Here is a 23,059-nt window from a genome sequence, read left to right as displayed (position 1 = left end):
CCCTGCCAGACCTGGCTCAGAGATGTCCAGCCTGCAGCGCTGTGAGGGGAAATATGCCTGTTGTTTAAGCCACGCAGGCTGTGGTATTTTGTTACACAGCCCCAGCTGGCCAGCACACCACAGAAAGACTCAGAGCATTAGAGGAGGCAGCGACGATGTTCTCACCAGTTCCCCAAGCAATGCAATAATTCCCCATCCTGAGCAGCTGCTGAGGGGGCATGTCTCTGGAAAAACCTCCCAGGCCACGGGGAGTGAGAAGGTGGGGCAGGCAGCTGGACCCTCCATCACTGGATGGTCACCAAACGGGGTTCATTCGGACCTGCACACCTCTCTGTGTACCTCATCATCATTGCTCTGGGCAGGCCCCATGGCCTACTGAGAAGAGAGTTCCTGGCCATTGATGGACATGGCCGTCCTCATTTTTCTGGGGACCTGTCCCTACAGCTTTGGGATGATCTGACTCCTTTGAGAAGAAGCAAAGTCCTCAGCCGGGTTCAATGGCTCATACCTGTAATCCCACTGCTTTGAGAGGCCAAAGCAGGAGAATCACTTGAGGCCAGGAGTTTAAGACCAGCCTGGGAAACCTAGTGAGACCCCTTGTCTGAAAAAAAAAAAAAAAAAAGCCAGGCATGGTGGTGCATGCCTGTAATCCCAACTCCTTGGGAGGCTGAGATGGGAGGATTGCTTCAGCCCAGGAGTGTGAAGCCGCAGTGAGCTATGATCGTGCCACTCCATGCCAGCCTGGGCAACAGAGCAAGACCCTGTCTCAGACAATAACAAACAAACAAAAGAAGCAAAGCCAGAAAGGGCACCTCCCCAGAGCAGAAGCATGGCCAGCAGGGCCTTTGTTGTGTGTGGTCCACGGCAGTCGTGTGGCAGAGGGGACTCCCAAAACCCAGAGTGAATCCAACCATTTGAGTGAGTCACAACAGGTCACCCCAGGAGATACTGCTGCTCCTGTTGCTCTGTGCCAGGAGGCCCTGGACACCTGGCTCTCCTCCTACCTTCAGCCCTCCTTCTGGTGTGGCTGTCCCAGCTGTGGGTCCCTGAGAGGGGCATGGCCAGAGCCGAGGGCAGGCTCACCCCACTTCCCAGGCAGCCCGTGTGAGCAGCCTCTGTGGGGCCTAGAGCCAGAGCCGGCCCTGGTGACCCTCCCCCCCGGCCCCGTCCTGAGTGTCCACCGTCTAATTCTTACAGTTCAGGGTGAGGAAGGCCCAGGACAGGCCCCCTGGGGAGCAGCCCCCTCCTCAGCTCCCCAGACAGCTAAGGAGAGAAGCCAAGGACTGGCAGCCCCTCCCCTTCCTTCCACGCCTTGTAGCAGAAGAGAGAGTTTGGAGGCTGCCCACCTACCCACCCCGCCACCACAATGCGGCTCCAAAGCCGTCTATGCCACAGCCCCTCCAAGGGCATCTCCTGGGGCCAAGAGGCACCATCCCTTTGAGACCTCCCCTGGTTGGGAACAGGTTTTTGCCTCTTTGATGCCCATCTCTGCCCTGGTTCCCCTGGCCACATTGCCTGCCAGTGCCCTTCATTCAGAAATCACACGAGGCCAGGCGCGGTGGCTCACACCTGTAATCCCAGCACTTTGGAAGGCCAAGGTGGGTGGATCACCTGAGGTCAGGAGTTCGAGACCAGCCTGGCGAGCATGGTGAAACCACATCTCTACTAGAAATTAAAAAAAAAAAAAATAGCCAGGCATGGTGGCACACCTGTAGTCCCAGCTATTAGGGAGTCTGAGGCGCGAGGATTGCTTGAACCCAGGAGGCGGAGGTTGCAGTGAGCTGAGACTGAGCCACTGCACTCCAGCCTGGGCGACAGAGTGAGAGTACATCTCACAAAAAAAAAAAGAAAAAAGGAAAATCACACAAAGCCGCCTGACCTCCCCTCTGGTGTCCGGTGTGGGGGTGCCTGGCACCCCCATCCTCTGCCCCTACTCAACTCCCCTGGCTGTCCGTGACCTTGGGAACACCCACCCTCTTTCCAGAACATACTCCCGAGGGAACTGAGGCTCAGAAAAAAACCACTGGCCAAAACCCAACGTGGCCCTCAAAGCTCCTTCCAGCAGAGCCCAAGGTCAGGCTTCTACGCGGGGCTCCAGTGAGGGGTTCACAAGTGTGTTCACCCTCAGGTCCTGGGTCGACCTCGGAGGCCACACGAAGGCGCCTGTCCTCCTCTGCAGCCATGGGCTCCAGTGTGTCCCAGCCTAGGACCTCCTGGTGGCAGCCCCCGGGGGTCAGCTGGACACCACGCAGCGTCGCCTGCCCTCTGGGAAAGCCCTTCCTGTTTGCTCCACGGGCTCCTCTGGCATCTCTGGCCCCTCTCAGTGGACACTTCCCTCAGGACAGCACTGTAGGGGGGCGGCTCCCCGAGGCAAGGCCTGGCCCCACCCCCACCGAATGCTGGCAGGGCCCCACCCCCGGCACACCTTCCCACCAAGACCCAGCTTCCGGAGAGGTGCTGGCCACAGCCGTGGGCACTTTTGTGTGAATTTCAGTCCCTGGCGGGTCCCCTGCAGAGGAGCTGGCAGCAGGGACAGGCAGGTGCAGGCTGGGAGGGGAGTTGGTGCTGCTGAGGCTGCTGGCCAGGCAGCCTCCATGTGCTGAGCGGTGGGCCCACTCTGAACCCCTGGCCTGAGAAGGAAGGAGGGAGGGGCCCTGGGATGGAGCCTCAGGTCTGGCCCGCACCCTCCACTGCCCGGACCCCGACAGTGCCTCTTCATCGTGCTGAGCGGCCATTCCCTCAGCTGCAAAAGGGCCTCATCCCTGAAGCATCGTCCTCAGGGTGATTGTGGTTGAGGACCCAGGATGTGGCTGTGCGTTGCAGTATGGGCGTCATCCTACCCGGCCTGCCCGTGGCCGCCAGCTGGCCTCTCTGCGGCGTCACCTGGAGGAGGCTCCACAGGAACCAGCTGAGCCAGCACCAGGGACACGCTGGGCCACTGGGAGCACCAAGATGAAGGATGTGGCATTGGATTGTAAACTACAGTATAATAGCAAGAGCAGTCAGTCCACACGGATCTACATAAATGTTGAGTAAACAAATAAATGGAGAGAAAGCGAGATCTCCCACACAGAGGAATTCCAAATAACGTGAGCAGATGCCTTGTCCGCCAGGAGGGGGTTGTAACTCGCACTCCTGACGTGTGGACAAGCGTGGGCTGCACAGAGTGGCTCCTTCCCGAGAGCGCCATGTGGGAGGGGAGAGAAGGAGCAAGTCCACCCTGGAGAATCCTGACGAGCATGACCCGGTCAGCAAGGCGGCCACGGTCAGTGATCCCCTCTGCTGACAGCAGGTGCCCTTGAGAGGACGTGGTGAGGACACTTCACCTCGTGGGCTTCCTTCCCAACCCTGTAAGCCCAGTATCTCCATGAGAAAACATCAGGCAAAATCCCTCAGCAGCCCTCCTCAAAACTGCCAGAGTCCTCAAACACAAGGAACGTCTGCAAAAGGTCGCAACCGGGAAGAGCCTCGGGAGACGTGCCAGCAAAACATCATGTTTCCTGGGTGGATCCTGGAGCAGAAGAACATCAGGTGACACCCAGGGAAACCCGAATCCTATGTGGCATGCAGGTGGCACCAATCTTTGGGCATGTCCTAGTGCTGGGAGAGGGGACAGCAGGGATGCCGGCTGGGGAGGGTACGGGAGACCCCTGGACTACCTGAAGCTGTTCCAAATGAAACATTTACTGAAATTTAAAAAAAGATGGAAGAGGAGAGGAGGAGGAGGAAGAGGAAAAAGTAGAGAAGGAAGAGGAGGAGGAGGAGGAGGAAAAAATGGAGGAGGAAGAGGAGGAGGAGAAAGGAAAAAGTGGAGGAGGAAGAGGAAGAGAAGGAAGACTTTTCAAAAGGGCTGAGGCTGCTCCTCTGCTAACAGGGACCATCCCAGGTTAAAGGATGCTGACACACCCCCCTCTGGAGCATATCAGAAGCCCCCTAGGATGTGAGCCTGGCAGCACAGTGCTCCAGGTAGAAGCTGGCAATGCATTTTGTTCCAACGAAGCCTCACAGGGAGCAGGCAGGCGTGAGTGCAGAGGAGGGAGAGGTCCTCGTAGACCGAGTCCTTCCAGAAGGCTGAGCAGAGGAGGCAGAGCCTGAACCTGGACCCAGGAAGGGTCTGGGCAGGTGGGAAGCCCTGGAGAGGACACTCATCAAGGGGTGGGGTGCTGGGAGGGAGGGACCGAGGCGGCAGGACTTGGGCTGGTGTTAGAGGGCCCCGGGGGGCAGAAGTGAGGTGGGCCACCATGGCTGTGTCCCCAGCTTCCCTGCAGCCTCAGGCCCCTCCAAACATCTGATGAAAGCTGATGAGTCTCCAGACCCTCCTCAAATAGACATGCACATGTGTCCACAGACTCTGGTTTGAAACTTCAGGGGATGCTGCCCTGTGGCGGGGAACTGGGGAGGGACAGGTACCCTGTGATGTGTTAGATCCTCAGCCCACTGAGTGGGGGTCGAGACAGATCAGGAGCCATGATTCCAGATGGGAAGAAACAAACCCTTCCAGGCCTCCCAGGTCCACGGACTGTGCCAAGAGCACATGCAGCTTGGAGACGGTGCCGGAAGCGAACCATCTTCCTCTGTTCAGAGTTCGTATGGGTGCAGTTTTTAAAACCCGCCCTGTTTTGCTGCTGCTGGGGATGGGTCTAGCACAGCCGTAGTCGGTAGGAGGGACCCGCGGTGTCCTTTCCTGGCACGTTGAGTCCGGTCTCCCTGCTGTGAGGCCCCTGCTGCCACTGGGAGGTGCAGGAGTCCACCGTGGAGAAACCTGACGAGCATGACCCGACCAGCAAGGGTGCCACGGCCAGCAAGGGCACCTGTAGAGCCGACTGAGGCTCTAGAAGTTTCCATGCTGTTCTGGAGGGAGGTCGCTAAGGGAAGAGCAGTTATCTGATGCTCCATCAGCATTGACAGGCAAAATCAGCACCCATGCCCAGGCGTGAGAAAATGCTCAAAGTTAGAGTCTACAGTCCCTTCTATGGCATCAGCCTAGCTGGAGCCACCCTGCTCCTCGGTGACCTCCCGCTGCACACAGCCCACCACCAGGCAAGAGCCCCCTGTGGGTCGGCGTCTGTCGAGCCCTCCTCATGAGTCCACTGCGGGGTTCCTGGCCAGTCCACCTCCAGGCCCAGTACACCACTCACCCACTGCAGAAGTTCCGTTTCTGTTTCATTTCTGTGTCACCGCAGGGTCCTGCTGCTCTGAAAGGCTGTGCAGCTTGAGGGAACGTTCTCAGGTCAAGAGCGCCTTTCCTCTTGCAGCCGTTGCTTAGTGCTGAGGGGGTTTCCTGGGGCTGGCGGGCGGGAGGAACGGGGCCTTGGAGTGTGTTCTGTAGCGAGCGTACACCTTCTCATCACGAGCGTTCAACACCCTGCATCTGTCTGTCAACTCATTCCCCAAACAGGTATGGGGGGAGGGGCGTTACCCAGGTCACCTCAGCCCTCTGAATGCGTGACTTGATAATCCAACCTTGTTCACAAAACAGAATTATAGTTCCAGGTGATCTCAGCAATTGAAGCAAGGTCAGAGGATGCTTTCCATTTAATCTGCCCAAAACGAGTTGTATTTAAGAATGTGGCCAGGGCACGGTGGCTCACGCTTGTAATCCCAGCACCTTGGGAGGTAGAGGTGGGCAGATTGCTTGAGCCCAGGAGTTCAAGACCAGCCTGGGCAACATGGCAAAACCCCATCTTTACAACATTTAAACAATTAGCCAGGCGCGGTGGGTGGCGCACACCTGTGGTCCCAGCGACTTGGGAGGCCAAGGTGGGAGGATAGCTTGAGCCCAGGAGGTGGAACCTGCACCCTGCAGAGCCATGATCATGCCACTGCACTCCAGCCTGGGTGACACAGCAAGACCCTGTCCCAAAAAAAAAAAAAAATGTGGTAATGGATGGATACTATTCTTTTTTTCTGCAGCTGGAAAAATTTTACTCAATGGCTTTTAAGGATAATTTTGATCCTTTTAGTGCTTTAATCCTATTCTGAATGGCTAATTTGTAGATTCTCAAGGAAAACAGCATGTTTATATACAAGGATAATTAGGAAGAGGGGCCTTTGTTTTGGCGAATTTGCAGTTGGCTGGATTCAAACACCAGCCAGGACGCAGGGGTGCAGATGGAGTGAGCCCCCTGAGGTGTTCTGAGTTCACCGCCCAGCCGTGTGCCCGCAGCAGTGTCGCTCCTCTGCCTTGGAACCCTGGAGAGAGTTCAGCTCAGGGTTGGATTAGCAAGTCCTTGGACACAGTCTGGGAATGTGGATGAGGCCCACACTCCCTCCCCTGGGCAGGGGGTCTGGGCCGCTCCACTGGACAGGAGAGACGGGGCTCGCTGCGAATAAGCTTTTCATGCTTGAAATATTCTACTTTGCTTTCCCGTTTCCCCTTCTATCTGCTGCCTTTGCCCTTCCGTCTGGAGGCAGTGAAAGTGGCCGGAGCACCCCCAGCCTCTCCGTGCTCTCTGACAGCAAGCCGCCCCCCTCCACCTACCAGCAGGCGCCTCGCCACTTCCACGTCCCAGGTAGGCTCCGGGACACACCGGCTGGGCTCCTCACACCCAGCGTCTGGCCACACCCAAACTGTCAGCTTGCCTTACTCAGCAGGTGCCAGACAACACTCCAGGCTCCTCCACTGCTCCCCAGACACTGAGATTCTTTAAAACCATCAGACGGGTTTTCACAACCCCAAACCGATGTGCGTTTGAGTTTCTTCCAAAGTCCCACAAACGGCAGGGAGACGCGCTTGTCCTCCTGGGAATGGGGTGAAGGAAAAGGGCTGTCTGAGCTGGCTGCACTTCCCGGGGGGCCACAAGGTTCCTGGCTGCTGCCCCATCCCCTGCAGATGGGGGTGGCATCTGGAATCAGGGAGGCTTGATCTGGGGCCTGGGTGTCTGTCGCTTGCTGGGTGCCAGTTCCTGCCTGGTGATTCTAAATCTGGGTGAGTGCTTGTTGCTTACAAAAAGCTGTAGAACAGAAACCATCACAACTTGCTGCTTACCCTCCTGTTCTCTCCTTTTTTTTTTTTTCTTCTTTCTTCTTCCCCAGACACTGGCGTAAAAGATAACATCTATAGGAAACCCCCTATCTACAGACAGCATGGTACGGTTGGATTCCTCCCGCTGCTGTGGTTTGCCCCGCATGCCTGTCAATACCCATCTGCTTCTGAATGCATCCTTTTGTTGTGTTCTGATAAATGCAGTGAAGGCACCACCAAGGCCCTTAGCAGTCTGACTATTAAATGCAAATTCACTAGCAGCCTCCTGAGAGTCCTCTTCTTATAAATTACGATGAAGGGTGTGTCTGAGTAAGGACACTTCTGTGTGTTGTGACGCCGAGGCTGATGCACGTCAGCCAGGGCTTGGGATGGGGGTGTGTAGCCAAGAGCCTGGTGGTGGCGCCTTCAGTTATGCAGCCAGAGTGACTCTAGCCAAGATGGTGAGAGACAGAGGCTTCTCGAACCACAGTCTGATCCAGGCCTGATCTTTGGAATACAGAACAAACGTGAATCACTCGTTTATTCCTTAGGGAGACTTTAGTCTTGTGTTTGAGAATTTCTGATGATGGGATGGGTGACCTTGCCTTCAGTGACAGAGATTTGTTGCATAAGCGAATAGGGGCTGATGCCCGGCTCTGCTCCACGTGAACCTGCCTGGGAGGTGTGCAGGGAGCAGCTTGCTTGGGCCATGGAGCAGGAATCAGGGCCACGTGGTCTCCCCTCTCTTTCCTCCTGGAATTTCTCGGTGATTGACAGCAGGTTGCTTCACCATCCTGAGCCTCGGTTTACTCATCTGCAAAACAGGACCCATCCCCTCCACCCCGCCCTTTCCACAGGCTGACTGTGGGAACCTCATGGGATACTGAATGTGGAAGTGCATTCTAAACTGTAAAGTGCTGTGCACACGATGGGAACTGTTATCAAGTCACTGGCGATGGGAAAAGGCATTTCCGTATTAAATGTTCTTGTCCAGATGTACCTAAAGCAAACAGCCACGTCCCACATTGACAACTGGATGGACACTTTTAGACGGAATCTTATAGAAAGTGTGTTTCCTGTGACTTGCCGACAGATCAGTGATCAGGTTGTACAAACTTTTAAAATATTTTCTCCATCGTGGCCATAGGTCCTGTACTTTGTGCATTTTTTCCTCTTCCCAAGAAGGAAAAAAAGGAATGAAATCTCTTGAGTTTCCAGAAATGATGACTTCTACCATTACCTTTCCAGCAGAGAAGCGTAGAGCACAAACCTCCGAAAGGGATAGGAGCGGGATGGGCTGCATAGACTCTAGGGCCCTTAGAAATTGTCCAGACCAGCTCCCTTGGGTTACAAGTGGGGAAGCTAAGGCCTGGCCGAAAGAAGGAGCAGCCACAGTAAGTGACTGGCTTTCCATCATGGCACCAGGCCTGAACTGGAGGGCTGTGTGTTCTGAGCTGGTGGGGCCACAAGATTGGGATTGACTACCTTGACCTTTTATTAACCCCCTACTTTGTCTCAGATTGGTGCCTTAAAATGTGTGATTAACATGTGCAAGACAGGAGAGGGTCTGCCCCTTAGAAAGGGGAAGAGAGCAAACCAGGTTATGAAATTGCTTATTGCCATCCAACAGACCCAGGTCTAAGACAAAGAACTTCGACCTCAATCCTTTAACTGAACCATCCAGTGGGGAGATTAGATTTTACTGTCTCCAGTGAACGTCTTTGTGCTTTTTTTTTTTTTTTTGAGATGGAGTCTTGCTTTGTCACCAGGCTGGAGTGCAGTGGCGTGATCTTGGCTCACTGCAACCTCCGCCTCCTGGGTTCAAGTGATTCTCTGGCCTCAGCTTCCTGAGTACCTGGGACTACAGGTGCCCGCCACCATGTCCAGCTATTTTTTTTTTCTTGTATTTTTAGTAGAGATGGGCTTCACCATGTTGGCCAGGAAGGTCTCAATCTCTTGACCTGGTGATCCACCCGCCTCAGCCTCCCAAAGTGCTGGGATTACAGGGGTGAGCCACCTGGCCATCTTTGTGCATTTTTTAAAATCGGGCTATGCATGATTCTCCTATCCAAAGGCAAATTAATTCCTCTTTGATTAAACCCTGAGCAATGACCAAAACTCTTTTATTCCAAAATTTTGCTATAAGCCGGGCGTGGTGGCTCACACCTGTAATCCCAGCACTTTGTGAGGCAGAGGCAGGCGGATTGCCTGAGCTCAGGAGTTGGAGACCAGCCTGGGCAACATGGTGAAGCCCTATCTCTATTAAAATACAAAAAAAAAAAAAAAGCCTGGTGTGACAGTGTGCGCCTGTAGTCCCGGTTACTTGGGAGGCTGAGACAGGAGAATGGCTTGAACCCAGGAGGCAGAGGTTGCAGTGAGCAGAGATTGTGCCACTGCACTCCAGCCTGGGTGACAGAGCGAGACTCCCTCTGAAAAACATTAATAAAAATTTTAAAAAACGGAAGGAGGAACACAAGACAGGCAAGAATAGAGCACCTGGCTGGACAGTCAGGAATGGACATGAAGCAGGGCTAGTTGTGTGAGGGCCTGGGAGGAGGCGGCGCAGGGGGCCTCCTATCCACCAGTGTGTCATCTGCTCAAGGGCTGAACTTTCAGGAAGTTTAACAGGTCACGTATAAGTGTGCACATTTTTGTGTTTCCACGCACCATCTAGGGTCACTCATGGTATTAAACCCAGTTACTTTTAGGAGGGTCGACCTAAAAAACAAAGCGGAGAAAAGTATCTCCAAATATGTTGAATGTACGGAAAAGAGGATTCTAATCTGAGATGCATGGCTGTGGCAAGCCATATGTGCACCCGAAGAGGAGCACGTAAAGGGAAGCTCTTCTTAGCAAAAACCTTTCAAATAAGCTGTCTAGAAGCAGAGTTCATCGGCTGCAGAGACTCGAGGCCGGAGCTGGGGTCCATTCGTTGGTGGAGACCCCGTCACTGGGCAGGCATTCTTTGGAGAGCATCTTATCTCCGTTGCTGCAGTCCTTGGGAAGGGATTTCTGGTGAGGTTATTGTGGAATGTCCTCGAGTCAGCCTTTATCTCCAGCATGCAAGCAGGAGATGTCCTGCCTCATGGCTTCCTGGCTCTAGCTTGTCTGGTCCGACAATAAGTGATTTCATCCTGGGACCTGCAACCCTCCCAGGAGGCAGACCCAGTGCAAACCACAGCCCCCGGCTTCCAGCTACATCGTGGGGAGCTTCCTTTCTCAGAGTGTGTCTCCCCCGGAAAATGGGACTCAAGGCCGTATAGCCCGTGGGGCTTTGAGGAAGTTTCAGGGAGATGACACACAACACTTGGCACCAGGCAGGGACCTTCTGTTGATCGATCCCCTCAGGGTAGGGAAGCTGTGTGCAGTTTAAAAAGAATTCATGAGTGACCAGGTGCAGTGGCTCACGCCTGTAATCCCAGCACTTTGGGAGGCCAAGGCAGGTGGATCACCTGAGGTTAGGAGTTTGAGACCAGCCTGGCCAACATGGCAAAACCCCATCTCTACTAAAAATACAAAAATTAGCCTGGCATGGTGGTGCATGCCTGTAATCCCAGCTATTTGGGAGGCTGAGGCAGGAGAATTGCTTGAACCCAGGAGGCAGAAGTTGCAGTGAGCTGAGATCGCACCACTGCACTCCAGCCTGGGCAACAGAGTAAGACTCCGTCTTAAGAAAAAAAGAAAAGAAAAGAAATCACCTCTTATAACAGATAAGAATAGTAGCTTTACAATAGTCTCGTATCTGATTTGAACTTATAAAATTGAGGAAGTGTAGTGGTGGTTTTATCATCTATTTGCTATATAAAATTTAGGAAAATATGCATAAAAGATGAACAATTCAAAAATAAAAATAAAAAATAAGATAAAATGAATTCATGAGGGAAAAATGATGGTTCCCCAACATTTCCCAGTAAGTTCGACTGTCCAGATGCAGGGACAGTCCCCATAGTTTACCAGATTTGCTGTTTCATTGCTAAGCAAACGTGAGCCACCAGATGGCAGTGCAGCTCCCCACTCATCCCTCAACACACACCTCCCGCCTGCCCGGCAGGTGGGGGCTGTCACTCCTGCCCACCCAAAGCCGACTGTGGAAGTGACCCCACGGGGCATGCGTTGTTCCCCGTGTCTTTGTGCCCTGGTTTAAAGCAGGAATTAGTCACTCCTTGTGGTGTCTGTCTGGGATTCCAGATTCTAGTGGGGTTGAGTTTCATTTTGGTTTTGGGTCTTTTTTGAAAATGGTGGAGTCTTATTTTGGTTTGGGGACCGGTGGGATGGGGAGGAAAGTCAGGCTGTGTCCAGAGGGAGGATTGCACTGGGATCCTCTGCTGAGGCTCCCTAGGGGAGCTAGGGAATAGGAACTCAGCCTCTCCCTAGAGGGTTCCTCATGGCCAATGCATGCCAGGGCTCAGAAGGAACTGTCTGTGTGGTACAAAAGACATGCTAACCTCTCCTTCTGTGGTGCAGAGAACGCAGAGAGGCCATCCTAGAAAGGTGGAAGACGGGCCGGGCGTGGTGGCTCACGCCTGTAATCCCAGCACTTTGGGAGGCCGAGATGAATGGATCACCTGAGGTCAGGCATTCGAGACCAGCCTGGTCAACATGGGGAAACCCCATCTCTACTAAAAATACCAAAATTAGCTGGGTATGGTAGTGGGCCCCTGTAATCCCAGCTACTTGGGAGTCTGAAGTACGAGAATTGCTTGAACCTGGGAGGCGGAGATTGCAGTGAGCTGAGATAGTGCCATTGCACTCTAGCCTGGGTGACAGGAGACTCCATCTGAAAAAAAGAAAAGAAAAGAAAGAAAGAAAAGTGGAGGCCGGGCGCGGTGGCTCAAGCCTGTAATCCCAGCACTTTGGGAGGCCGAGACGGGCGGATCACGAGGTCAGGAGATCGAGACCATCCTGGCTAACACGGTGAAACCCCGTCTCTACTAAAAAAAAACCAAAAAACTAGCCGGGCGAGGTGGCTCCAGCTACTCAGGAGGCTGAGGCAGGAGAATGGCATAAACCCGGGAGGGGGAGCTTGCAGTGAGCCGAGATCCGACCACTGCACTCCAGGCTGGGCGACAGAGCAAGACTCCATCTCAAAAAAAAAATAAAATAAAATAAAAGTGGAAGAGAGGGAGGCCGGAAGGAGAGAGGAAGGGAGGCAAAGGCGTTGGCTGGGGCTGAGACTCCAGGCCCACTTTCCTCATCTTCTGGAGTCTTTTTCCATCCTGAGATCAACCAGGGAGCAGAGGTTCTTATTCTGACTCAAGAGAGGAGAAACCCCAGTGTGGAGGGATTTAAGTGACTTTTTCATTAGTTCGTCCAAGGGATGTTTTTCAAGCATCCACCCCACTATGTGCTAGGCTGTGTCCCAGTGCTGGGGATACATGGGTGACCCTGCATTGCCCCTGATCATGTGGAGCTGAGATTCTAGTGGATTTGCGACGGCCAGACAGGTGAGAGGCTAAGCAAGGTTTCTAGTTTCCAGCGCCCGTGCTCTGGGCCCCGCCTACACACTCACTCACATACACACACTCACGTTCTCTCCCTCCCTCTGCCTCTCTCTCTCCCTCTCAATGTCATTCCAATTCAATGTGAATTGTAGAGATAGAGATAATTCTGAGAAGAACAGAAAAAAATCCTGCTGATGGGTCTACTCCTTGGAGGCTGAGTCTGGAAGACACAGGAGAGGACAAATCCTCAAAACCTCCTGCAGAGCTATTCAAAGTCCCAGGAGTGGAGAGGACGTCTCTCTGGAGAGGACGTCTCCCTCTGGCCTAAGGGATGAAGCCCCAAGCACCTTCCCCAGTTGCTATCAGCTCCTTCCCTTGCCAGAGAGAGCACCTGCTGGGGTGCCCCCTGGTCCTGGCTCCTGACTGCCAGAGTCCCAGACTTGCCTCAGGCTCTTGCAATCTCAGGAATGATTCTGCACTGGAGGCAGAGAAAACTGGTGAGGAGCATGGCAGAGACCGCTTGCTGGCTGCAGAGCCTTGGCTGGCACCCCTGGCATGGTGGTGGAACAGCCCCCACACTTCTGCTGGCCCCCTGGACGTGGGCAAGAGATCCTTGGAGGTTAGAGCTGTCAGTGTGTTGATACCAGCAAAGAGGGAGCTGGTAGGGCCCTCCCTTGGAAATACAGGGCCCTGTGCCATGCCCATCTCACTCACTTCCTCCGTGCACCTGAGGCTGCAGGTTGGCACGTTGGTCACCGAAGGGAGTGCAGAGACTCATCAGATGCAGCCCTTTCCTGGGAAGCATCTCTCTTCAGCTGCTCCGTGGGGAAGTGGATTTGTACAAGACACAGGAAGCACAGTTGGTGGCGATGCAGCACTGAGTCTGAAAATTTACACGTCTGACATGGAGGACAAAGTGGCTCCAGCTCTGGCCTCAGGGTCAGACAGACAAGGTTCCAATTACCAGCTATGTAGCCTTAGACTCCGGCCCTCAGTCTCCTCATCTGTAAATGAGGTTCATAGCATCTATTATTATCTGTTGACATTCTTTACAAATGTTTACCCAAGGGCCGGGCACAGTGACTCACACCTGTAATCCCAGCACTTTGCGAGGCTGAGGTGGGTGGATCATCTGAGGTCGGGAGTTCAAGACCAGCCTGACCAACATGGCAAAACCCTGTCTCAACTGAAAATACAAAGTTAGCCGGGCATGGTGGCGGGCATCTGTAATTCCAGCTACTCGGGAGGCTGAGGTAGGAGAATCGCTTGAACCCTGGAGACAGAGGCTGCAGTGAGCCAAGATTGTGCCATTGCACTGCAGCCTGGGTGACAGAGTGAGAATCTGTCTCAAAAAAACAAAGGAAAAATGTTTATCCAGACCACAATACAGTGCTTATCTGAGGAGCAGGTATTCAGTAAGTGCTTATCACATGCATGTTCTCAGGGAAGTGCCTCTGTGTTGACTTTGCTCCTCCCATCAAAGCTCTTGTTATGTGTAGAAACCTTCTCATCCACCTCTGCCTCGACGTCACTGGCCTGTGAACTTCTGAAAGACAAGGGTCATATCTGAGTTTTTTTTTTCATCCCGCATTCTTAAGACAGGACAGTGCACAGCAGGTACTCAGCACAGGGAGATGGGGATAAAGGTTGAGGGGCTAAGGGTGAACAGAGGGTAGATGGACTGATCAATGAATTAAGGGCTACCTGGATGAATGAATGCATCAGTGGACAAAGAAATGAAGTGGACAAAGAGAGGAATGGATGAATGGGTGGGTGTGGGTGGGCGGATGAATGGATGGATGGACGGATGAATGGATGGGTAGGTGAGTGAGTAGATAAGCGGAAGCTGGATGAATAAATATCAAAATAAGTGGATGCACAAGTGGATGGATAGATGGATGGATGGATGGGTGGTGGGTGGATGGATGGGTAGATGGATGGTCGGGTGGCTGGAATGGATGGATGGGTGGAAGGATGGGTGGATGGATGGGCAGTGGATGGATAAACGGGTGAGTGGGTGGATGGATGGGTGGGTGGATGGGTGAATGGATGGATGAGTGAAGGATGGATGGATCAATGGTAAATGGATGAATGGATGGGTTGATAGGTGGGCGGGTGGGTGAACAGATGAATGGACAGATGGATGTATAGGTAGATGGATGGATGGGTAGATAGATGAATAGATGGGTGGATAGGTGGGTGGATGGATAGATGGATGGATGGGTGAAGGATGGGTGGATGGATGGGTCGTGGGTGGCTGGCTGGCTGGCTGGATGAATGGACAGATGGAGGTATAGGTGGGTGGATGGGTAGATGGATGAATGATTAGTTAGATGAATAAATGGGTGGATGGGTGGGTGGATGGATGTATGAATGGACTAGTGGATGGATGGCTGGATGAATGGACAGATAGTTAAAGGAGTGAGTGGGTGCATGATAAGTAGGTAAAAGGGTGCATGAATAAGTGTATGGAAAGGAATAAAGGAGTAAGGGATGCACACAGGCTGGCATGGATGTTCAGATATGAATGAATGGTAAGATGGGGTTTGGGAAGGAGGAAAGGCAGAGGCCAGTTCTGTATCTGGAAAAAAATTCGAGGCCTCTTACTTTCATTCAGATGCCTCCAACTGAAGATTCCCCAAGGAACACAGGGAGTAGAAAGTCAGTCTTTGCCAAGAGGGCTCCTCATTGGCAAATGCATTCCAGAACTCAGAAGGAGCTGCCTGTGGGACACAAAAGACACATTAAACTCTCTTTCTCTTATTGTCCTGAGTTGATCTTTTTCTGACATCCCAAAGCAGCATGCTGCAAATTAGCCTCAAAGTTTAGCCTCTTGTTTATTCCTAATTTTTAAAACCTGTAAGCTTAGTTTCCTATTATGTTCCAGCATCCATGCAGGTTATCTCGTGTGATCCTCACAACGTGGAGGGGTGGGCATCCTTCGCCCATTTTACAGATGAGGAAACTGAGGCTCAGAGCTGTTATGGAAGCAAGCCAATAATCCGAAGTGCCAGTTTCCTGTCTTTTCCTACCCAAGCTCCTAGTTCTCAAGAGGTCATCTGTTCTGTGGGTTAGCAAACTGGTTTTGAAAAAGCCCTTGGTACAAGTCTGGTTAAACTGTGCACATCTGGAGGAGCTGGCAGTGTTTGCAGAGGAAACTTGCTAAATCTTGGCAGAGCCTCCCTCTCTCAGATGGCGGGGGCTGTTTTTGAGACCTGAGATGGCTTTTCAGCCAGAATGTGTCTGCTCAACCCATCTTCCATGGCTGAGGAAAGTCCCGGAAGCCAGGCTGGCCTCTGGGGACCTAAGCCTGAATTCCAAGGGCTGGGATTTCGGGTCCCCAAGGGCCCTTCAGCTGGAGCGACTTAATTGTCCATGCACGTGCAGATTATTCCAAGAGTGGTGATCCACTTTCCAGCCTCCTGGCTTTTCAGGAAACGGTGCATTTATTTTTGCCAGCCGACTCAGCCCCAGGGCCCTTCTCTGGCTTGGACAATGGCTGTGCTCTTAGAACTCTAAGTAGCCCCTGGCCTGCCTTCTCCCTGGGACTTGCTGGGCAGCTGCCAAGAGTCATGGCTGATGTATGGCCGCACACTCAAGGGCTCCGCTGCCGGGCGACGGCTGTTGTCTGGGCAACAGGAGAGTCCAGCTGCGGGCATGCGTCCCCCGGAGCTCCCTGCCCCCCCTGCCTCTCCATTAAGTGCTTCTTGAGCAGGCTTGGCGTTGATTTGCCTCTGTGAGTGGGGAGAGCAGGGCTTTGTATTTTCATGCTGAAAATCACTGTCTCTCCTGGAAGGAGGAGAAACAGGTAGCCGTTGAGAGTTACGAGATGTCAGCGTATTCGGAACGGAACTGCTTAGTCTTCAATTTTGGCCTTATCTTGTCAAGGTCCTGTAGCCCAATCCCAAATTTCCAAGCTCTCTGGCCTGGTATCAGTCTTGTCCTTGGTGGTGCAGGAGGCAGGGTACGCCAACAGACAGACGGGCCCGAGCCTGCCGCCCGCTGCAGGTAAGAAGCCCACCTCGGCGTGTCCTTCCTGAGGCCTGGGTCTTCGTGGCGGGCTGGGGACGGAGACGGGTTTTTGTGTAACTGTTCAGTGCATGGGGTCAGTGTTTCTGTAAGGGATACACACAAGGTGTGGGTCTTTACGTACTAAACTGGATGCCGAGAAATGTCAGCATGGCCTTGTGTGATGTATTTGCTCATTCTTGGCTGGCGACGTCAGCCCAGCTGGGTGACAACCCCCCACAAAAGGCGAATGGAAAATCCAGATGCCTCCTCGTTGCTCAGCTCCAGATGATGGTATTCTTGGTAAAGGAACTGTTGCAAAAAGGACTTTTGCTTGTTCTGTTTCACTGAGTCCATTTCTGGTTGCATTTTGTAATTTTGTCATTTCCTGACTGCTCTTCGTGGACGTCTTCCAGTAGCAGAACTCGTCACCGTTTTGCAGTTTGCCAGCAGCAGTTAGCCAGGTGGGGCAGACAGGGAAGGACTTTGGACTCAGAAGGACTGGGCTCATGTCGGCCTCTACCGCCCACTCACCAGTGACCTTGGGCGAGGTATACCATGTCCCTGAGCCGCAGTCTCCCGATCTGTGAAATGGCGCCAAGCCCCTTCCTGCGGGGGTGGGTGGGGTAGTCAGTGGTGTATCCAGAGCCCCTCGCCCAGGTCAGACACGTAGGCCTCCCCGACTGAGACCTTGTGTCACATAGAGGTTTTTAAAATGTGTGTTCTCAAAAGGCCAAGTGGGCCAGGTGCGGTGGCTCATGCCTGTAATCCCAGCAGTTTGGTAGGCTGAGGCGTGTGGATTACTTGAGGTCAAGAGCTCAGGACCAGCCTGGCCAACATGGCAAAACCCCGTCTCTTCCAAAAATATAAAACTTAGCCAGGCGTGGTGGTACACACCTGTAATCCCAGCTACCAGCTCGCCAAGGCGAGAAAATCACTTGAACCCGGGAGGCGGAGCTTGCAGTGAGCCAAGCTCACACCACTGCACTCCAGCCTGGGTGACAGAGCGAGACTCCATCTCAAAAAAACAAAACAAAACAAAATCAAAAGACCAAGTGGCTACATCTGAAAACGTGACTCTACTCTGTGTGAGTGTCTGGCTAGAACTGAAATCCGGCCTCACTTCACACCCCTGCTGCTGAAATCCGGCCTCACTTCACACCCCTGCCGCTGATGCTCCCGGGTACATGATCCCTGGGAGCTTCCTCCAGCTCACCTTGTTCCTTGCCCCTTGAAAGGCACTCGGGCTACTGACCTTCTCTTTGATTGATTTTTCATTTTTGAGCATAACTGTAACATGGGAAACGGTGAGGCAGAAACCCGCAATCAATGGTGTGTTGCCTTTACAAATGGATTTTTCCCTTCCAGCTGCCAGGCGATCAGATGGGGAGGACGGAAGCTTCGACCAGGATAACAGGAAGGTAATGCCAGGGAGCAGATCTGGCTTAGAAGGCTTAGAACAGCCTTGCTCAGAAAGAAATCGGTTTTGTGAGGGCTTCTCCAACTGAGACTTCGAATCTTTCTCTTACATTCTTTTCCTTAGGGGCCCTGCGAGGCCAAAGGTAGGAGGCCTTCCATCAGTTTCCTTCCTACATTTAGGATGCACACGTCTCCTACCAATGTCCTGGGTATATGCCCGTGTGACTTGGTTACGGGTCTGTGACTGAAGAGATGTGTGCTGTGAAAGAGAAATAAATCCAAGTGCATCCCTGGGGCATCCATTATTCTAGAATAGGTTCAGCAGACCTTTTTCATAAAGGGCCAGAGAGTAAGTACTTTAGGCTTTGCGGGCTGCACCATGTCTGATGCAGCTACCGAACTCTGTGAACGCAGCCGGAGCCGAGGCACGAACAGGCATCTCTGTGTTCCAACAGCACGCTCGTGACAAAAGCAGGCTGCAGGCTGGGCTTGGCGCTTGGGTTGAGTTCAGCCTCCCTGGCTCCCTTTACCTGTGCTAGGGCTGGAAAGCAGGGCTGTGTGTGGGGAGAGCCCGAGGCTGGACTTGGGCAGCATCCCTTATCCTCCCCGTGTGGAGCCCCGTGGGCCCCTGGCCTCCCAGAGCCTCAATGTCTGTGTCCGTAAGAGGGGGCAGCTCCATTTCCCCCAGATGCTCCGTGTACCTGGATAGCGTCTGGATAGGTCTCACTAAATGGCGAGATTTTTATTGGAAGCTGCGTTTCTCACATAATGAGTTTTCTCACAGCGGGGTCAGCTCGGATGTTAGAAGTAAGGCAGTGACAAGAACGGTCCAGTGAGATGTGCCCACCGTTGCAGATGACCTTGAAATTCGCATGACTTTGCTTTTTACCTTCAGCAGAAGAGCAGCTGGCTGATGCTCAAGGGAGACGCAGACACGAGGACCAACTCTCCAGACCTGGACACCCAGTCCTTGCCCCACAGCAGCGGGACCGACAGAGACCTTCTCCAAAGGATGCCAGGGGACGGCTTTCACTCACGTGAGTGGTTCTTTTGAAGAAGGAGCTGCGATGTGCACAAAAGGCCTCGCAGCACATGGGGTCCCATAACTCAGAGCAATCCCCCCGAATCTAAGCCTTGCCTGTTAAAAAGCGGAAGAGCAAGCCCACAAATCTAAGGGCTGACCGGATGGGAAAGTGGGGCTTTTGCGGTTTGCCGGCTTCCCAAGAACTGTCCCCGAGCCAGTGTGCTAATGAGGGCCACGCCTGCACGTCCCCTCACAGATCTCCAGGGCCTGCAAGAATGCTGAAACCCAGATCTGCTCCTGGGCTGTCCAGGAGAAAGGTGTCTGGGCTGCTGGGTAGAAGTCAGGGCCTGTTCCCCCCAGAGCAGCCATGGGCATGGTCCGGCTGATGAGTGCAGACTTGGAGTTGGTGACGGCACCATCCCTGTCCCCTGTGACTCTTCCTGAACCAGGCATGGCCTCAGGCTTCATAGAGAGACAGTGATGGCGTCCGCCTGACCCTAGGGTGTTATGAAGACTGAATCAGGAGTGATGTTCAAATGTAGAGAAAACTCCAGATAATGCTGTTTGCTTCCAGCCACTGTAAATCATAGGTGAAAACCAGTAGCGAGCATGGCCAGACTCACTCAGCACCTCCCAGAAGTGGCCTGCAGGTCTCAGCTGGGCTGGGGGCAGTTTTTACGGGCAAGGCTTGGGTTTAGCTCGGAAGCAGGGACTGGAAGAGGATGGAGGGGGGTGTGAGAGCAGAAGAAAAACCTGACTTTGCAGTGAGGCAGTCCCAAGTTCAAATCTGAGCTCACCACTGACGGGCCAGGTGTTAGGAGACTGGAACTGGGTATGTGTGTGGCGTTCGGCTGGCCATAGTAGCTGCTCAGTAAACAGAAACTGTTTCTCATCCTCATCCTCATCCTCATGCCTGCAAACTGTAAACCGTCGTACTTAACAACAAAAGTAGAAAAGTGTTTCAATGTGACGGGAAAGAGTAAAGACACGGAAGCTTGGAAATGATCATGTGTTAAAGAATCACTTTAAACAAAGGAAGGTGTGTTGCTTGTGTATGATCTCTGTAAGCAGATGTCCGTGCACCCCTCGGGCCTCTGCCCCCGCCTGGGGTGCAGCTTTGTAAACACCAGGATCCCAGAGGTCAGGCACAAGGTTGACGTTGCCATGGGAAAACCACCCCACAAAAAACTCCCCCAGAGGGAGAGGGGTTCGCCCCAGATAGCAGCGTGCTCCTTCCGGAGGAATTGCCCGTCTCATCTGCAGGCGGGGCAAGGGGGGCTGTGGGGCTGGTCCACGTGCGCCTGCCTGTGGCCCCATGGGCAGCTGCATGCCAGTCCTCCGGTCCCTCTCTCTCAGATCCCAGGAATCCCTGCCCCCAGCTGGTGCGGCACCTGCCTGCGGGCCAGGGAACGTTGGCCTGGCTCGTGGTCCCTCTGCCCTCTGCTCTCACGTGTCAGATGCCGTTGTGTTTGGAGGAGGAGAACTCCTCTTGCACCCCAGCACGCTCCCCACCAGCTTCCCCAGCACCCTCCCCACCTTGCTCAGTGTCCCAGCATCAAGGCATTTGCCCTGGGAACCAGGAAATCAGTGTTTGGGGATCTCAAGGTGGCATCGTTCAGCTGAGTTCAGTCCCTCCCTTGCCAGGTGGCCGGCAGAACTCTGCAAGGCTGGGGCCATACTGATGGCCTCCCCCACTGGATAACCTCCCCACAGACTCTTCGGGGAGGCCAACTACTGTCCCCAGAATTCCCACTGACGTTTGTGGCCTGCCTGGGACTCAGGACTAAGAGAGGAGCGGGGGTGCTGTGTGGGAGAAGCCGGACTAGAGACGGGCTGCCCCCTGTGACCCCTGTACCCCTGATACGCTGTGTGACCTGCACAGGTGGCCTTCACCTCGTGCGCTGCTTCCTCGTTTGAAAATGCCAGAATGTAGGTGCCCTGGAGTTGCCCCAGGAGCACACAAGCCTGGTGGGTGGCCGGCCCTGTGAGGCCCGGAGGCCATGTCAGGTGTGTGGGTGGGCTGGTCACTCAGTGGCAAGGGCTTGTGTGTCAGCCCTGCCTCTTGCCGTCATATTCTTCTCCCAGGCTGCCTGTGCAGACGCACGCAGGCTGCAGCTGCCTCCATCCTGGTGTACTGGGTCTGCAGGACTCCGATGGCCCGTGCTGCACTCATAAATTCCCCGGGGAGATTCTGCTCCAGCACAGACCTGCTTGTCCTTCCCCTGGCCATGCCTGCTTGTGAGGATGTGGCTATGATGCTGTCCTTCCTTTGCTTTCTCCTTGTGTTCTAATGTCACCTCCTCTGAGCAGGAAACCCGCTGTGTCTAACCATTCTGATTGTGCCTTTATTTCTGTCCCGATGGCATTGCCTTGTTTCCCGATTTGCATGGAAATGGCAGCGAGGACCCAGGCTGCCGGCTGAGCCTGGATCAGGTGAGCCTTGCCGTCTGCGGCCTCCTGAGGAATCCAGGCGGGAAGGGGAGCACACGGAGACTGACAGCCAGCCACCTTTTTCTCTCGGGGTTCTTTTGATTATCACCAAGTAGCCCCCAGACCTGAGTCCATGAGCACCAGTTCCATTTGCACACAACTTTTACTGAACAAAGCGTTTGCACACAGCAAGGCACGCCACCTGCACCCCGGGACGTCCATCTGTAGCGCGCCCAAGGAAGGTAGGATTGTGACACCCAACACAGTGGGCACTCAATAAATGTCTGTTGAATTGAAATGCGTTACATTCAACGGGTATTTATTGAGCACCCACTCTGTGCCAGACGCTGAGCAGGGCGCCGAGGGGGACAGAGAAGACGAGAACAGCCCCTGACCTGGAGAAGTGTGCAGGGAGCTGGCAGAGGCAGAGACGCCGACAGAGCGAGCGCACGCGCATCCCGCCGCCGCCTGCCCGCCGGGCACCTCTGTGGCCTCGCAAGGGCCTGGTCACAAACTCATCTCACCCACAACACCATCTGCACATCTCACCCGAGACTGAATTCATCATTCAGACCTTCATCCATCCCTCCACCAGATACTTACTGAGCACCTACTATGTGCTGGACATGGTGCTAGGCAGTGGAGAGGCAGTGGTGAGCATGGCCCAGTCCCCGTTCCCCAGCAGGGAAGCCAGAGGACTCTATGGCGGTGACAAACCAGGGAGCCATCCCCATCCCATTAGTTCCCAGCAGGCACTGCCACCTCTCCAAAGAGGGCATCATATTGAAATCTACATTTTACTATCGACTACTTTTCTGTTCCTGTTTATATTACACATAGTGCATTATCTGGACTATGTGCAGAGTAGTTTATTTTATGAGTGCACCTGATTTCTACACAGGAAGGGAGGCTATTGAATTTCTGTTGTAACACGTTTTCTAGGACAAGGCTTGCTGCCCTGGGGGAGAAACACAAGGTGGTGTGGACTCTGCGTCCCCAGCAGTCAGGCCTGCTGCTGCGTGGGGTCCCACATTCCTAGCCCCTTGAGTCCCCATCCTCTCTTTTGAGGTCTCCCACATCCCACCGTCGAAGGTCAGAGGCGTATGAGCATAATACAAACCCCCTGGGCAGCTCGAGGCACTGCCCAGAGGACTCAGTGGCCCCTAGAAAGGACCCAGCACTTCCAAAGGGAATCAGACCCTTTCCTCAAACCCCAGCACATGAGGCATGTGTGCGAGGTGGGAGGATGGGAGCCAAGGGTGGTCTGGCCAGGCTGGAGAGGGGGTGAGGAAAGCTCTGAGTTAACCTCTGCAGCAGCACAGGGAAGGCCCCAGTTGGGGGCGCTTCACCCCCAACCTACCTGTGGCTTGGCATTTTTCTGTCACCTTCTGTGTGTCCTCTCGCTGTGGGACCGGGCAGAGTCCTGTGTCTGGTGGGTTGTGTTTGTCTCTGCTTGTCTCCCCACTGCCAGGTCTCGGAGCCTGTTGGGAGGGAGGGTTAGGAGACAGCGCCCCTGCTGCAGCTTTTCTGTTCCTGGGAGCAGAAGGGAAGGCGGCGGGTGGGAGCCGGGGCAGCGGTGGCCTTCCTCCTTTCCCCTTTTACTCCTCTGGAGCTGCAAGGTGGGGCAGAAGAGTTCTTCTCACGTTCCTTAGTCCGTGGTCGAAGGAAGAGGCTCCCTGACGTGCTACCGTCAATCTCGCGAGGGTAGCTGGTGGGAAGGGCAGGGCACCTGGCTCAGGCTTAGAGACGTGAGACCCCCTAGGGGTGGAATTC

General features: G+C 53.9%; 1 protein-coding gene across 1 annotated transcript in view; it reads left to right on the top strand.

The window, feature by feature from the left end:
- ABLIM2 (actin binding LIM protein family, member 2) overlaps positions 1-23,059 on the top strand; it is a 185,481-nt gene that overhangs the window by 110,445 nt on the left and 51,977 nt on the right. The window contains exons 17-20 of the mRNA XM_012002191.1: positions 6,411-6,512; positions 7,036-7,089; positions 17,782-17,834; positions 18,728-18,869. Coding sequence (XP_011857581.1) covers positions 6,411-6,512; positions 7,036-7,089; positions 17,782-17,834; positions 18,728-18,869 — 351 coding nt within the window. The remainder of the gene's footprint in view (positions 1-6,410; positions 6,513-7,035; positions 7,090-17,781; positions 17,835-18,727; positions 18,870-23,059) is intronic.

This window comes from Mandrillus leucophaeus, unplaced genomic scaffold, assembly GCF_000951045.1.
Source record: "Mandrillus leucophaeus isolate KB7577 unplaced genomic scaffold, Mleu.le_1.0 Scaffold68, whole genome shotgun sequence".
Lineage (NCBI taxonomy): Eukaryota > Metazoa > Chordata > Mammalia > Primates > Cercopithecidae > Mandrillus > Mandrillus leucophaeus.
The sequence above is the reverse complement of the archived record's forward strand: the minus strand, read 5'-3'. Positions and strand labels throughout refer to the sequence as shown.